The 17,433-nt window shown below is 52.2% G+C and overlaps 1 protein-coding gene and 1 long non-coding RNA gene across 12 annotated transcripts in view; both read right to left on the minus strand.

Annotated features, from left to right (window-relative positions):
- Kcnq1 (potassium voltage-gated channel subfamily Q member 1) overlaps positions 1–8,871 on the minus strand; it is a 314,775-nt gene extending 305,904 nt beyond the window's left edge. For 3 of the 11 annotated variants that reach the window (XM_013150646.2, XM_013150648.3, XM_063227101.1), the window contains exon 1: positions 8,382–8,867. In XM_013150646.2, coding sequence (XP_013006100.1) covers positions 8,382–8,770 — 389 coding nt within the window. In that variant the 5' untranslated portion in view covers positions 8,771–8,867. 11 annotated transcript variants of the gene reach the window in all.
- A 4,746-nt stretch (positions 8,872–13,617) lies between these two features.
- On the minus strand, positions 13,618–16,597 carry LOC134471193 (uncharacterized). The gene is made up of 3 exons (XR_010040502.1): positions 16,190–16,597; positions 15,747–15,864; positions 13,618–13,773 (listed from the first exon to the last, which is right to left on the minus strand). It is a non-coding gene; the product is annotated as an uncharacterized LOC134471193 (long non-coding RNA).
- Between the last annotated feature and the right edge of the window lie 836 nt (positions 16,598–17,433).

Consider the following 17,433-nt stretch of genomic DNA (forward strand, 5'->3'; position numbering starts at 1 on the left):
TCAGAAAAAAACAACTTCTGGGCTTGAAGTTAAGTCTTTTGGGAAAAAAATGCAAAAAAGAAAAAGAAAAGAAAAAGCCTTCAAGATCTATGGGACACCATTAAGTGAATAAACAATTATATGGTGGATATTTCACAGGAATACAAAAAAAAAACAAGAAGAAGGCATAGAAGTTCAAGAAAATATTCATAATAACAATTACTAAACGTAATAACAATTACTAAAATTTCTGGACATTTAAATATCTGGAAAAGATACAGACATAGAGGTCCACAAAGATGAAAGCAGCCTTAGTAGATTTGAGCAAAAGGATCTTCTCCAAAACATACAATCAAACTGTCAAAAGTACAAGCCAGAAAGAATTCAAAAAACAGCGAGACAAGTGTCAGGTTTCAAGGAATCCTCACTGAACTGACAACAGACTTCTCAGCAGAAATCTTAGAGGCCAGGAAGTAACAGGATAACACACTGAAAGTCCCAGAAGAAAAAAAAATAATGTCAGTCAAGAATGGTCTGCATCGTGATGCCACACACCTGTAATCCCAGCACTTGGGGGGCTGAGGCAGGAGGATAATTATGAGTTCGAGGCCAGCTTGTACTACAAAGTGCGTTCAAGATCAGCCTCAACTGTATAATGAAACCCTTCCTCAAAAAGACAAAAGAAAAAAAATGCTCAGCAAAACTGTCCTTCAGAAATGAAAGAGAAATAAAAATTCTTCCTAAGACAAGCAAAAACTAAAACAATTCCTTGCTCCCCACCCCCCATGGTTCTAGAAATTGAACCCAGACTTCGAAACTGAGCTATATCCTCATTTTAATTTTTTTTTTTTAAATTTTGAGACAGGGTCTCACTAAGTCATTAAGTCACCCAGGTGAGGCTTGAACTTTTCAGCCTCCCAGAGTGCTGAGATTACAGGTGTGTGCCATCATGCCCAACTTGACTGTAATGTGTGTGAGTACTTGTGTGTATGTGGGGGGAGGTATCAGAAATTTGAGCACAGAGCTTTCACACTGAGTTATATTTCCAGCCCTTTAATTTTTTTGAGATACAGTCATGCTAAATCATTACATTACCCAGGCTAGGCTCCAATTTGTGATCCTCCTGCCTCAGTCTCCCACAGTGCTGGAATTACAGGCATGCAACAGCTAAATTTTGAAAATGTATCAGCAACATATTGGTTTTATGAGAAATGCTTAAGGGAGTCCTGCACTAGAAACAAAAGGACAACTACCATCATGATTACACGCGAAAGTGTAAAACACACTAGTAGACAACTACTGTCACAAATATATACAAACGTACAAAACTCACTAATAGAAAAGAGACATAAAACAGAAAGAGAAGCAAATTTTGTCAGTGCAGAAAACCACCAAACTAGAGATGAATAACTAGAATGGAAGGAACAAAGGATCTCCAAAACAATTAGGGGGAAAAATCAACAATATGACATGAATATGTTTATACTTATCTTTATTTAAAATGGACTAAGTTCCTCCATTTAAAAGTATAGACTGGCTGAATGGATTTAAAGAAAATATATTTTTAAAAAGACTCAATGATAAGCTGCCCACAGGAAACTCACTTCACCAGGAAAGGCAAACATATTCTGAAGGTGAAGGGTTGGAAAAATATATTCTGTTGCAAATGGAGAACAAAAGCAAGCCAGAGCTGCCTCACAACTGGTATGATAGACTTTGAATCAAAAAATCTATAATGAGAACAAGAGGTAATTACAAAACAATACGGGATCAATTCAAGAAGAAATAACAATGACAAAGATATCTGTACCTAATTCCGGAGTGCCCAATTATATAAAGCAACCATTGTTAGAGCTAAAAGAAGCAATACTCTAATATGACAATAGTGGTAGACTTCAACACCCCACTTGCATCAACAGCAGAACATCAAGGGAAAAAATCAACAAAGGAACATTGGAGTTAAATTCTACTACTGATCAGAGGGACCTAACAGGAATCTACCAAATACTTCATCCAACAACTGCAGAATATACAATTTTCTCATCAGTACATGGGACATTCTTCAGGATGGAGCATAGATTAGGCCACAAGCCTCAAAAGTCCAAAAAACGGAAACTTGAGAATGTACCTTCTCTGACAACCACAGAAGAAAACTTGAAATCAACAAGTGGAACTTTAGAAACTATAAAAAGAAAAGTTATAAAAATATATAGAAATTAAACAACACACACCATTGGTGGGAACGCAAACTAGCACGAACGTTATAGAAAATGGTATGGAAGTTCCTCAAAAAAATGAGAAACAGAACTACCATGCAACCCTGCAATCCAGCTTCAGGGTGTAAATCCGAAGGAACTGAAGTCGCTGTGTGGAGACTCATCTGGACTTCCTGCTTCTCACAGCACTGTTCACGAGAGCCAAGACACAGAATCCACTGCGTGTCCATTGGGGGATGAGCAGATAAAGGAAATGTGATACGCTGTATGTGTACAGTAGGACATTATTCCACCACAGAAAGAAAGAAACCCTTCCATTTGCAGCATCATGGATGGATCTGGAGGGCTTTCTGTTTAATGAAATAAAACAGGAACAGAAACACAAGGATTGCATATTTCCTTCACAAAGAGAAGCTAAAAAATGGATTCCAAAGAAGTGGAGAGTAGAGGTTACAGAGCCTGGGAAGGGTGTGGAGGAGAGGAGAGAGGATGGTTAATGGTAGGGGACAGCTAGACAAGCAGAGTAAGCTCTGATGTCCTACAGCTCAACAACCAATCATGGCTGCTATTTCAGAACAGCCAGGGGACAGAACTTTGAGTGTTCCTAACGCAAAGCAATGTCTGAGGTGATGGAAATGCCAATTACCCTGGTCTGGTCATTACATGTTGTACGTGTGTCACACCATACCCCATCAATATGCAATTAAAAATTGTGTCAATTAAAAATTGCAGGAACACACATACACTGTAAGTTTTCATAGAAGCGCCAGGCATGTAGACCTGCAGGTGATCCCTACTGAAGACTGCGCTTCTGCCTTCTGGATCCTTCTGGATGAACCACTTTGATGGGGTCTGCTGAGCCCCCACACCTTGAATCAAAGCAGGGACAGGGCAGGGGCTCTGGAGTTGGGTGGACATTGGGTCCCACTATGCATCTACCCCTCCTCCAGCAAGGCAGTCTCTAAGGCAGAAGCCCCTCAACCCCAACATAGCTCCTGCCCACCGCCTTCTCAGGCTCCGGAATGCCGCTGGATAAAAATATCCCCAGGCAGATGTCATCAAGCCCGCTTGTCTGTGGGGCATGGAGCTGCTGGGCAGCAGGCCCGACGGCCACAGTCCAGGCTACAGGGGTGGAGGAAGGAGAGAAATCAGGGGAAAATGGAGGAAGAGCCACTGTCAGACAGATCCAGGCAGCACTGCCCACTGTGTAGCAGCTCAGTTGCCCAAGAGCACTGGGGAGCACACGACACCCAGAGTGATAAGCTGCTGGTGCAAGCTGGAAGGTTTCCTAGAGGAAGCAGCCTCCACACTGAGCCTCAGCTGCAGCTCTGGGCAGCAGGGGTCAGGAAGAGGAAGCAACCAGATCGAAGGCTCCTGAAGGTTTGTCTCCCACCCCCAGGCAGAAACTGAGGGCCAGTTTCACCAGCTGTGACCATCCGGGAGAGTGTCCGAGCTGAGCTCCATACTCTATCCTTGGGAGGCAGCTGTCTCCTGCCCAGCTTTCTCCCCTCTCCTTTCAGGACAAACAGAGGTCGCTATACCTCATGTGGCTGGGCCACCGAGGATCAACATTAGTACCCCACCAAGGCAGAAGAGCAGGATATGGAGGAGGCCTGGAGGCCCAGGCTGTTAGAACAGAACATGGGGAAGGAGTTCCTGGCCTCAGACAGGCAGCCGCTGGTGTATTTAGCTGTGCGGCCTTAGGTAAGTAACCTACCCCTCTGAGCCTCAGGGTTCCCAACAACTCCCAGCAAATGGTTTCCCCAGGCAAAGTAGTGGGCCATGATCCTGACTCTGGCCCTATCATGTCCCAGCCACCTCACCAAGGCTCTGTGTAGGGTCAGTGGCTTATGCTGCAGCCAGCACCCATACAGGGCCTAGACAAGTAGGGCTGGGCCTGGCAGCCAGAGACAAACTGTCCACAGAGGCCGAGTCTTCCCATGTGCTCAGAAGCACATGAAGCCTCAGTTCTTTTTGTGTCACTGGGATCACCAAATGACAACAGGGTGGCCCTGCTCCCCACTGCCCCAGCAACTGTGTTTACCCCGCCCTCAGAGCCTGGGATGTCTCCAGCTCAGCGTGGCCAGGAGGAAGAGGTGGTAGACATAGCTGGCTCCACCCATGTGCCAAATGCTGAGCACTGAGGTGGGGGCAGGGGATGACACCATGCCCATTCTGTCTGGCGCCAAGCCCAGCGTGGCCACAGCATCCACCATGCCTTCCCTCTGGTGTCACAGGCCTTCCCTTCTGCAGCCAAATCTACAGGGTCTGAGCAGAAGTGGCAGTGTTGTTTACCACTTGTGTCTTATTCTCCTGATGAGAAGCAGAAGATAGTCACCAATACATGTAAGCTTCCAGAAGCGCCTCTTCGGCCTTGGCCCAGGGCTGGCCACCTGCAACTTACCTTGTCTCTCCTATCCCCAGGGCCTGCCATACCTTCCTGGAGACCTGGTCCCCAACTTTCAGCAGTCTGCAACAAGGTGCCCTCCCAGTCTGGCACTTTGATGGCAGATGAGTGCTTGAATCATAGGAAGTTACCTAGGAGCCAATAGCTGGCTCAGAATGGCAGGGCTGGGAAGGGTTATAGGGCCAATCTGGGTCCATTTCCCAGGTGAGAGGGATGGGTAGCAGAGGGAGGCAGGGAGGCCCTGCCCAGGGCCACATCAGAAGTAGGCTGAGCAGGTACACAGAAGACCAGAACCGCCCATCTGCATCCCAGGTGTGCAGAGGGTCTCATTCCAGCACCCAGGAGTGGTAAGGGAGGCAGACTCTCAAAAGTCATATCACCTTGCAGGCCAGTCCTCCCTGGGGACACCACCCCAGGGGACCCAAGGGCACCATTCGAGAAGTGCTGATCACACTGGCAGGATGTGAAGCATGGAAAAGAAAACCCAACTTTGCATGGGGAGGATTCCAGGCTGAGCCGGGGACATCACCTGCCAGGGAACACCTGGCCCCACTGCCACTCTAGCACATGGGTGGGAAGTGTTCCTGCCTGGCCTCAGCTGCTCCCGCTTCTACCACTTAGCCTGACACAGCCCAGGCCAGCCTGTGAGGCTGCAGGTCCCTGATACCCCAACCACAGACCTCTGTGCAGGGTAGAAAGGCCCTCCCATGGGGGCTCTGAGTTTTGCTACCTCCTGAACCAAATGTTGGTCCTTGCAGATGTATGTGGCCACTTAACCAATGCCAGGCCATGGTGAGGTGCTCAGCCTATGGCAGCAGTGTTTCCAGTGTCCATGGGGCTGTGTCTGAAGTAGGCAGAGGGATCTCAGGACAGCCAGGGGATGAGACCAAGGGACAAAGGCCCCAGAGGAGGTGACCAGAGAAAAAGTCCAAAAGAAAATTCATTTTACAAGAAAACTCAAGTCTTGAAGAGGACAGAGAGAGAGAGACCTCGCCACCAGATCACCCCATCCCGCAAGCCCAGCCTTGTACTCTCCATCCTCCTATCCAATTTTGTTCTCGAATCTGCATGAGAACTGTCAAGTGGCTGCTCAGAACTTCAATGCCAGTGCCTGAGAGGGGATGGGTACTGACAGCCACAGTCAGAGAGATGTGGCCTCCACTTGCAGAAAGGTGACCTGACCAGCTGAGGCACTCGAGGGACCCAGTTGCAAGCTCCATCAATGATTAACTCCATGCAAGGTGCGGACAAAAGCCACTGCAAAGTTCTTGAGGGCTTGAGAAAGCCAGGGCTATGGGAGGTGGGGACAGAAGTGCTGAGTCAGTCAGGTTTGGGTTCAAGAGCTGGGGAGAGGGCAGTTTCCACTCACTGTGGGCCCCTCCACAAAATCCTTCTTCTCAGCCACAATCAGGCTTTCTAAGCATCTCGGCATTCAGGGTAGATGCTGGCTGGACTGAGGCATGTGACCCATTAGGAAGCTGGCTAAGAGTTTGGGGTTCAGCAAACCTAGATCCCCTGTGCTCTCAGTTAGGATGGAGACAAAAAAGGGTCCATAGTGGAGGGGAGGGGGTCAGGAAGCCCAAGCAGGCAAGGTCAGCACCCAGGGACTGCATCCTGCCCCCTGCCCCTGGATGACCATGGGGGACCAGAGCAACACAGGAAGGCCACTCTCCTTAGGCCAGAGCAAGGGTTCCCTGAGGAGGTGACAGGATGTCCGGGTCTGCTTCCCCAGCCACACATGGGAAGGCATGTTCTCAGCCTGCAGCACATTGGCTCCCACCTCTACCTCCAGCACACCAGGGCTGGGAAACCATACTCCCTCCCAGTTCACAATCCATCTTACCAAGGACAGAGCTTGCTCTCTGCCACCATCTCATCTGTCACTTCTGAGAGCAACCTCAAAGTGGTGCCAAGCAAGCTACTTCACAAAGCTGCTGCCAGGCTCCAGCCCCTCTGTACTCCTAACTCCAGGTCAGGCTCAAGTGGCTCATTCCAAGGCCCTTGCCACCTCCTGGAAGCTTTGGGGATGAGGAGGCTACTTCCCAGCCTCAGGCAGGCTACACACTCTGCCCAGCCAGGGTCTACCTGCAGCTACACCTAACATAGGGCTGCAGGTGGTGGTGGTGATGGTGGTGGGGTTTGTGACCACTCACCAGGGCTGGCCACACCTCTCATGGGGTCAGGGCCCTGAGCCAGCCCCACACAGCCACTTCCCTGAAGCATCACTTGCCCACATTCCTCCACATCAGAGAAGCACTCAGCCACCATCCCCAGAAGCCGTCCATGCCTGCCGGCTCCCGGGGAGGCCAGGCACAGGGAGCTCTGCTGAGCAAACTTCCGAGGGCCGAACAATCCAAACCCGGAAGAAAACGCAATGTAAGCAGAGACTTCCTTTGGAGTGTGGCAAGCCTCTTTCTCCACCCAGGCAACAGCTGGAGCTCAGAGGATGCTCATTGGCCAGTCTGCATCCCCAAGATGCCACTGAGTAGATGTCTGAAGGCACTTCACCTTGGTGTGTGGGGCTGCTGGACAGAGAGGTAACAGGGCAGGGTCTTCTCCAGTATCTGATAGTTTGGGGTCCAGCAGGTGAGTGCTGGAAGGCAGGTGACCCACAGGCACAGTGGTACCCACAAGCCTGGGATTTCCTGGTGGGGTCTCTTGGAGTCACTACACATGAATATTCTACAACCTCGACAACCAAGTGCTGCTGCAGCCAGAGGCAGAGCCTGCCTCTCCCACAGAGCTGCCACAGCCCAGGCACCCTCCGATACTTCAGGGGTGACATGGGGTAGGAAAGAGATCTCAAGGTAGCCTCTCTGTGGGGACAGCATGACCTGAGAATTGCCCTTCCTACAATGGAAGGCCAGAATCTCCTGAGCGTGTGTCCTGCTACCCTCTTTTGCAACCCTGGGGCAGCAACAAATGGAAGTAAACAGGTCCCTGAATGGCTTGCCAGCCCTGTTGGCAAAGATGGGTACACACAGCAGTGGGAAGCCACTCCACGCAGCCCTACAGCCTGAGAACGTCAGAGCAGACTCACAGGCAAGAGGCTGGCACGGCATCAAGCAGGCATGGCTGGGCAGCCGGGAAGCAGGGCCACATGGTGGCGGGAAAGGCAGCAAGGAGGGCAGCTTGACCCTTTCCAAAGGCAACTTCCTGTGCACCGTCCTTGAGGAATCAAGTACCCAACCCGCTCAGGCACACCTTTGGGAATGGGAACCACCTGATGGCAGCGCAGGCTGGGTGCTACACTGCACCTGGTCCTGGAACACAGCTGCCTTTGCCGGACGTCTGAAGTGACCCCCCACTCTCTGCAAGGCCCAGGTTTTCACCACCTCGGTTAACACACACCAAAGAACTCTCTATGCCCTGCTGACCCCTCAGGGAACACAAGCGCACCTGTCACCTTGCCCTGGACAGATCCCTGTCCTAAAGAGTCCTCCAGTCTCTGCCTGGTGACCCTCCACTTCTGGGGCTCCTGCTACAGCACCCAAGGGCAAGCTCAGCCAGCTCTCTTCTCTTCCCAAAAGGATTACCACCTGGATTCCCCTCCAGGGAGGGGGGGGAGCCAACTTGTAGGCCGGGGCAGCCCTTCCCCAACTATGTCCCCCTCCACATGTCTGGGCAGGACCTACGGACAGTTTCCCATCCCAGCCACAGCAGCGTCCCTGAACTTCTAGCGAGAAGCGCCAGTGTAGTCGCTGATGTTCCCATGAAACCCTCCTGACCTCTGTCGCAGCTGCAGCAGGTGCTCGCCCTTGCCTCGCGGCGATACTCACACGGCAAAGTGGTAAACGAAGCACTTCCAGCCGGTGGGGCGCTCGAGGAAGTTGTAGACGCGGCCCTGGATGTGGGTGCGCGCGAGCAGCGGCCGGCGCGCGCTGTAGATGGAGACGCGCGGGTCAAGGCTTACCGGCGGCCGCGGGCCGAGCTCCAGCCCGGCAGGGGGCGCGGCGGGGGACGCTGGGGGCGCGGGAGACCCGGGACTCAGGGCGCCTGGAGGCGCGACAGGCGCGTAAAGTGTGCCGCCCGCTGGGCCACCCTCAGCCAGCTCCAGCGAGAAGGGGCACTTCTTGGCCAAGCTGGCGCTGCCCCGCCGGGAGCCCAGCAGACGGCCCCAGCCCCCGCGCTTCCTCTCCGTCCTGGGCGGGGAGGAGGCCGCGGCCATAGCCTGACAGGGGCCGACACCCGAGTGGTGGCACCTCGAGCTGCGGCCAAGACGGGCGCCCGTGCACAGTGCAGGCTACCGCGGATGCCAGCCCCGCGGGAGGGGCTGGGGGCGGGGCCGGAGGGGGCGGATCTCAATAGCCGGTCCCCAAGGGATGGCAGGCCCCGCCCCGATCTGCGCCCCGCCCCCAGCCGCCCAGAGCGCTTTGGGAGCCGCCATCCGCTCCCACCTGCAGGCCTAGCTCTGGTCACTGGCTTGGTCCTACCCTCACCCCCGCCCACCTGCTTGCCCTTTGGGGGCTGGCGCCCACCTGTTCTACCTTGTTCGCGTGCACGTGCTTGCCCCTACTCACACCTACCTGTTCTGCCCAACTCCTGGGGAGCCAAGCCTCAGAGGAAAGCTCCAAGCTGGCAGTCTAACTGTGCAGTCGGAGCGGGATAGGATGTGGGCACCAACTTCATCGTTCAAGCCCCTCTGGGGACAGAGTAAGAAGCAAGAGAGAAAAAGGGCCCCCTGCGGCACGCACAGACCATCCAGGCAAAAGTAAAAGGCTATGTGGAAGGCTCTAGCCTCCCCCGGGTGCACGCTGCTAGTAGGGAATGAATTCCAGTCGCTTCCCACTGGTCCTAGTCCCCTGAAACTGGGAAAGGGAGAAAGGGTCGTCTAGTGATGGTCCTGCACAGCCCTGTAGGAGCCTGCAGAGTTGCTGGGCATGTTGAGCAGAGCCACCTGGGCAGGTCAAGGGAGAATTGTTTGCATCTGCCCAGGAACTGAGAATGAATACTTCATCCTCTTTGCTCCAGAACTAGGCTGGCTGTACCCTGAGGTTTCCCCAGCTGGGAGAGAGAAGTGCAGGAGTGAGTAATGGGGTGTGAAGATTTAGGCTAGTTCCCCATTACTCCAAGTTGCACTGGTGTTTGGGAGTAGCAGCAAACAGAAAAGACTCGCCTACATGACATTCACCTCACTCCTCTCTGGCTGAGAGGGGACAGAATCACTGCTGTGTTCAGGGAGAGCCTGGTGGGGCTGGTTACTCATGCACTGATTGCAGGTCTTCACTGGGCATGCTGGGCTGGCCCCTGTAATGTGTTCACACCAGGAAGTCTCAGGGGTGGGGAGTTGAGTTCAGTTCCTGGTCCTGGGCCACCGGCCCCGGGCTCTGATATGTAGTGGTGCTGCCCACAGCAAGACACAGTAGTCCCAGCCTGTTGTGTGGGGGTGGGGGTGAAGGAGGATGGTGAATCTTTTGGTTTTCAGTGATTCAAACAGCCTGCTGCAGTCCATGTGTCATAGATTCACGACTAATGGACAAGGGAGGCTCGGGACCAAGCTAGGGACACTTGTAGGGACACATCGCTTAAATCCAACATGGGCAACCCCGAGAAGGGCCACACTACCACTGAAAGACACATAATAGGCATTCAGTAAACCCTTTGGGGGGAATTACATGCATGAGTGACCAGTGGCTACACCTTCAGGGCAGCAGAAAGATGATGAGCATTCAGTAAGTAAACAGTGTTAGGACAACCGGACAGATAGAGAAAGCAAGACGAAGGTTAGGCCAGGCCCACTTCTCACACTACACACCGGAGTAAATTTCCAAATGAGTCTGGGGTTTCAGTGAAAAGGCTGAGATGAAACCATGCAATTCTATAAAAAGGAATGGAAACCACGAATGGTGGCACACACCTGCAGTTCCAACACACAGGTGGCTGAAGCAGGAGGATCACTGAATTCAAGGACAGCCTGAGCTACATAGATCAAGATGAGACTGAACAATGTAATGAGACTTTGTTTCCAAAAATGTGGGGTGAATTCCTTGACAACCTGTGGACAGGGAAAAGGCTTACAAATACTTTTTGAAATCCAGAATCAGTAGATAAAAGAACAAAAAAAGAAAAGAACCCCACCATTGGCAAAGATAAGAGGCAATCTGGGAAAATATTTGCAATGTTTATTGCAAACATAGGATTAGTATGGCTGATATATAAAGAACATCTAAAAGAAGGAAATATCAGCCTTCTGGGAAAGTGGGCAAAAGATATGAAAAGTGCACAGAAAAAGAAGTTTGTGGCCTTTGCACTTATGAAAAAAATACTCAACCTCACTCACAAGAAAAATGCAAATTATAAGTACACCCTGATACCATGCTTGCCTATCTGATTGGCAAAACTTCAGAAGTTTGAGGGCACAGACTGCAGGAGAAGCCAAGGCAGCAGGTGCTCTCCTTGTCATCCGTGGGAAGGGAATTCTGGCAATACAGCAAGCAACAGTACAGGTACTGTTTGACCTGGAAATCCCATTGCTAGGAACTAATCCAGAGATAAGCAAGAAAAATAAAAAATAATATACTTAGGGTTATGCGTTGCAACACTACTTGAATTAGCAGGATACCAAAAGCAACCACGGTGTCCTTCAGTTGATTTAATTATGCTGTGGAGCCACATAATGGCACATGTGATTAATGGTATCACTAATATTCAAATGACAAAAGGAAGCTGAAGAATCATACTCTTACTAATATTAGTGCATTTGTCCCTTGGAATCCTCAGAGGATGGGTCCCGATACACTTTGTTAATCCCAAAATCCTCAGGATGTTAAATAAAATAGTGTAGTATTTGCATAGAACCTATGTACATTCTCCTGTATCTCTGGATTATTTATAATACCTAATACGATGTAAATGCTATGCAAATAGTTCTTATACTGTATCGCTTAGGGCATAATGACAAGAGAAGGTCTGTACATGCACAGTCAGTACGGATACCATTTGTTTTTCAAATATTTCCATCAGGGGTTGGTTGAATTTGTGGCTGCAGAACCCACAGATACAGTGTTGGTTGTATTATTATGTTGTTGTTTCTTAGGAACCAAGATATCCAGATAAGAGAAACAAGATCATGATACAAACATTTAAAAAAAGAGAAGCCAATCCTTAAATCTGAATTAAGAAATAGTAGCACAAACTCATCAACTATTTTGTATTAAAATTATTTCCTAGCTGTTCACTGAAAAGGATCTGATCCAGAGCAGAATGACTTGAGCATCAAAAAGCATTAGAATTACACCTGTCCAGGATCTTTTAAAAACCCTACATTCATAGAGACTGAGACCTTGCTCAGTGGCTAGTGGAAATGCACCTTCCCTGTGCAAACTTCAAGGTAAAAATGCCATGCCTGTCAGAGGTACCCATTGAAGAATGTGTGGACAGAACTGTGTAATAGATGGAAATTGCTTCAGAATAACTGGCAGGGAGTGGGGAGGCAACTGGTGATTAAACAAAACTGCGTGTGATTCGAGGATTGTTGAAGCCCAATGGTGAATTCATTCATTATACTGTGCCCTTTGCTTTTGTGTATGTTTCCATCATAAAAAAATTATGCTAATAGCACCCTAAACCCTGAGGAGGCCCTTGGAGGCCCCCTAGGCTGTCCTGGAGCCAGCAAGAGGACAAGTGAAGGCTCTTGGAGAACCTGCCCCAACTACATAGCAGCCTGCTCTGGGGCCACTGAGGCAGGTGGGAGGCAGTTTTGGGGGTTGCTGTGAGCTCCCTACAAGCTCCAAGGAGCTGGGGAGGAGGCAGCCAGCAGGGCTGAGAGGTGGGAGCAGAGAGGAAGGTGGCTGGCCAAATGCACAGGTGAGGTTAAGGGCTGGGCAGGGCATGACTGGTAAGGTAGATGCTGAGGGTAGGGAGTGTGGGCCAGTGGCGGGTGGAACAGGAAATGCAACAGGCCTGCTCATTGGTGGGCAGCAGGATTTGGCACAGCCCATGGCCACTCGGAGTTAATGAAGGAGTGAGGTGTGTCCCCTGACCTCATCAGCTCAGGGTGACATAGCCAAAGACTCGGGGATAAATAGAGAAGGAGAAGGGGGAGACTACTCAGTCGGCCATTCAGTTATTAGGTGCCAACTGAATTCCTAGCCACACTTGGTCACAAGGAAGGGACAGAGAAGTATAAAGCAAGACCTCCAGCCCAAATAGTGATCTTGTCCATGAGCCATACGAACCTTACATGCCATGTAGGTTGCTTTGACAACCCCCAACCCCACAGCTGCCCAGAGCTGTGAAAGAAAGCCCTGTTTCCAGCGTGATGGCATCGTGAGATGGGCACTGACCAGTTCATCTCTGTGCATTCAGGCACTGAGGAGAGGTAGTGACTGCTGAGTATCGAGAGAGTGGACAGTGACTGGGAGATAGATTGATGAATGGATGGGTGGATGGGTAGATGGGTACATGGGTGGATGGATGGATGAGTGGGTGGGTGGATGGGTGGGTGGATGGATGGATGGGTGGGTGGATGGGTGGATGGATGGATGGATGGATGGATGGATAGGTGGATGGATGGATGGGTGGGTGGGTGGATGGGTGGGTAGATGGATGGATGGATGGATGAGTGGGTGGGTGAATGGATGGATGGATGGGTGGATGAGTGGGTGGATGGATGGATGGGTGGATGAGTGGGTGGATGGATGGATGGGTGGGTGGATGGGGGGTGGATGGATGGATGGGTGGATGGATGGATGGATGGATGAGTGGGTGGGTGGATGGATGGATGGGTGAGTGGATGGGTGGGTGGATGGACGATGGATGAGTGGGTGGGTAGATGGGTAGATGGATGGATGAATGGATAATAGGTGGATGGACACGTGGATGGATGAGCGGGTGGATAGGCTGATGATACACAGGTAGACAGATACATGCATGGATGGGTGATAAATAAATGCACGGTTCTGGGTAAGAAGGTAAGCGTGGGACTAATGAATGTGTAGGTAGGTGAGGGAGTGTATGACAGACCGGCACGCAAACCACTCTTCCTTCAGTTATTTACAGAAATCTTACCTTCCCGATGAGCTCTTTTTCAATCAACAGGCTCCAAACTAGGCGTGGTGATGCATCGATAATTCCAATTATTGGGAGGCTGAGGCAGGTGGATCGCCGCAAGTTCAAGACCACATAGTGAGTTCAAGGCCAATCTGAACTAAACAGGAAGATTCTGTTTCACTAAAACAAAAAAAAAGTAAAGTAAACAAACAAATAAATCTAATACACTCCACCCTTTTTTTCTCCCTACCTATATTTTTCTTCCTAGCCATTTGAGTAACTTACATTCCTTATTTCTCATCTCTTTCCTTATCCGTTATCTGTGTCTCCCTGCACCTGCCACAGGGCCTGGCACATGGAATTTGCTCAGTAAGTCGATGTTGTGTGGCCAAGTGGGTCCAAGGAAAGGCTGGGTAGGGGCAGGTGGATGGCCCACAAGTGTCCACACTGCAGGAGCATAACTCTGCCTTTGCCCCAGACTGGGGGGGGGGGGGAAGCTGTGCTCCTCCACCCTGATGCCCATACCCTACAGCTACAGCTGCCCCTCAGAGCCAGCCCCCCAGTCCTATACTCTGCAGACTCTCACAGTGGGTGCAGCACAGTCTACACTACACAGCATGTCTACACTGACATACTCAGCACACACAGGCCCTTGTGTTCCACTCTTGATCAGGGTCTGTCTGGTCCCCTGGTGGGTTCTCACAAGCCCTCCAAGGTGCTCATTATCATTGTCCCCATTTCTGGGGACCTGGGGTCCTGGATGGCTCCAGAATGGCCACCGGCCCTGTGTATTCCATGTATAGGGAGTGGACACAGTTTACATAGACATGTGTGGGGTCCATACACAGACCACAGGTCTCAGGCATTGCTAAGCCCTCCTCTGTTGGACCTAACCTGCCCCTGCTGGCCCAGCTGGTTGGGCTGCCCAGTGTGCTGTTGGAGGATCCTTTATGTGCCAAGTGCCCTGTGCAGGGAGTGAGGTTGGGTTAGGGCTTCTTCCTGGCTTTAGAGCTCAGGACAAGGTGGTAGGAGGAGAGGATGGGGGCCATGAGGCCTGGCCTGGCCATGGGCTGGGCACTTTGCCTCTCTGGCCTCTGTCCCCTCCCATGGGATGCCCCTTCAGGGCTGATGGATGGGCTAGATAGAGAGATGGTACACCCAGGAGAGCAGTGGTTACAGAAGTGAGCTCTGCAGATGCCACCTCTGTGACCAGAGGGCAGAAGTCCACTGGACAGGGCACAGCCCTGAAGTTTTGTTGCCTCCAGTGCCCCCTGGCCTCCATCTCTCCCTTTCAGGGTCACTGATTCCTGTGCAGAGACCACAGACAAGGGTCTAATGTGCTGCACACAGATCCTGGGCTGAGGTAAATTTGCTGGCCACCTTGGAGAAGACTTGGCAATGGTCAGAAGGGATGGGACCCATGCAGGGCTACTGCACTGTGGGTATTGTCACAAGGACAAGAGACAGCAGGTCACTGAGAGGTAAGACAGCAGGAAGTCAGGACAGGGAGCAAGGAGCCCTCTGCTTCCTGGGGGCAGTGGGAGGGCTGAGTTCAGATGACCCGTCAGTGGGGGAGGGGACAGACATGTGGCTCCACTGGGCCCCAGCTTTGGGCTGCAATGCTGGGGACTTAGGGTCAGCCCAGAGGCCTTGGACAGTAGCCTTGGACAGGAGACAGCTGTGGCTGTCTGGGGGCACCAGCCACCTCCCCACTCCCAGCCCAGGCCCCATAGGTTCAGATGGAGGTGCTGGTCAGACAGACTCCAAATGGATTCCCTCCATTTGCATAAAGAGGAGATGTGTTACAAGCTGTAAATCTCCCTCCAAATTCAACACAGTGCAGTCCCCAAGGGGGGGACTGTAACCAGGGAGGAGGGAGGCTGCTATAATTGCAGGCTGGGACCACCTCAGCCCTGTCCTCTCCAGCCCAGCCCAGACCTGGCAGAGAAGGCTCAGCCACCTAGCACTTGGGCTGGCTTGTAAGCATCTGCCCCTGGGCTCCCACCACAGGTGTGGGGCTGGACGGGTGGGACGCTGCAGTTAGCTGAGGGCCCACATCCGAGGGACCCTCCCTGTCCACACAGAGCACTGTGTGGGCAGAGACTGATCCCTGCCCCCCACACCTACTGATAGACACAGGCCCAGACACTCACCCACTAACTCGCTTCTTCATTGGTTCCTGCAAACGCTTCTGAGCACTCGCCCTGTGCTGTGTGCAGTGGTGAGCATCCCAGGTCTGGCAGTCTGCTCCAGGAAGCAGAGGCAGGCAAGCTAATGCAGAAAAGAAAGGTCATGAGCTCTGGTGAGGCTCACTGAGGAGTAGCACTGGGGTGCATGGGAAGAAAGCCGGTGGGGAGGGGCCAGTGCTGGTAGGGTCTGGGCCGAGGGGATCTCTGAGGAAAAACGTGGGAGCTGAGACCCAGGTGACAAGAAAGAACTGGTGGGAGGAGCTCCGTGGAAGAGTACCCCCAATCAGACAGCAGAAGCAAAGGTATCAAGGACCCTTCGAATTTTATCAACAGAGTAATAGGTAGCCATAGAGGGTTGTAGGCAGGGAGAAGACCTGGTACCAGAATGGGGTGACTGGATACCTCACCTCTTTGGGTATCTAGAAGATAAGCCAGCCTTTTCAGAGGTGGAGCAGCAGGACCAGGACAGAGTGCTAGAAAAGACTTTCCCCACCCCCAACAGGCTTGGAGCTCTGGGGGTCCCCTTGTTTTCCAGACACTGGCAGAAACCAGTGCCCAGGCCCCAAGCTGAGGCGTGGGGGGTTTTCTGAGGCCCCAGTGAAGCCAGTGCCCAGGGCCAGGGTCTCGCCCTTCTGCCCACGGCCCACAGATGGATCCCCCCTCAGAGGCCCCCTTAAGGGCTAGTGAATTCCCGTCCTGAAGCCCGATGTGGTCTGGACCCCCCGCCAGCCCTGGAGGCACGCAGACAGGAAGCCCTTCTCCTCTCTGGTTGTGGCTGACTGAGCCAGGGCCAAGTGGAGCTCAACCCAGCCCAAGGCGGCTGCAGCCGGAGCAACCCAGAGTCCTAGACCCCCATGGCAGGCCACTGCGATCCTCGGGCGCCCTCTGGGGGCCATGCATGGTCCTGGACACCATCGCCACCCCTAGGGGAAACCATTAGGAGGGAAGCCTTGGGCAGGGGGTCCTGAGGTTCCTTGAGGAAGAAACACACAGAAGCATCATCCAGGCTCTTCTTTGTGTCTCCACCTTTCCTAGGAACCAGCTATCAGGGTCCTCAGTTTACAGGCTTAAAAGATGGCCTTCTAGTGAGCTTGGGGGTGAGCAGGACAGGAACCCAGGACCGGGGCCAGAAGGTGCATAGACACTGTCCAGTGCACTGTACTGCCTGGACACAGGGATAGTCCCTGCCTGCCCAGTGAGTGGATGTCACCCACACTCACCCATAGCTGTGCACTCTCCCAAGGGTGCAACACATCCACCGTGGGGCTGATGTCTGAGGTCTCCAGGGCTGTAGGAGGATCAGTTCCTCCTCCCCATTCCACTGGGATGACTGGGCTCAGTGCCCAGAGGTGGGTCATGTGCCATGGGGCAGCTCCTATTCTCCCTGACCAGGGAAACTGAGGCTCAGGGTATGATACCACAAGACAGCCCAGGTCCTGGGCCACTCCAGGCTTTGCCCACAAAGGGATATCACTGGTCCAGGTAGACTGGCAGCCACCCCACACAGGGTCACCTCTCAGGAGTGGGCGTGGCCTCCAGGTTGTGGGGACCAGTAGGCAGAGGAAGGTCGGCCCTCAATGGCCAGGTGACGCCCTGTGTATGTTCACAACCAGTGTCCCGGGGAGGCATTGGCTGCCCGGTTCCAGGCGCA

The sequence above is a fragment of the Cavia porcellus genome, unplaced genomic scaffold (assembly GCF_034190915.1).
Source record: "Cavia porcellus strain 051 isolate PalLab524CR breed Dunkin Hartley unplaced genomic scaffold, mCavPor4.1 scaffold_17, whole genome shotgun sequence".
NCBI lineage: Eukaryota > Metazoa > Chordata > Mammalia > Rodentia > Caviidae > Cavia > Cavia porcellus.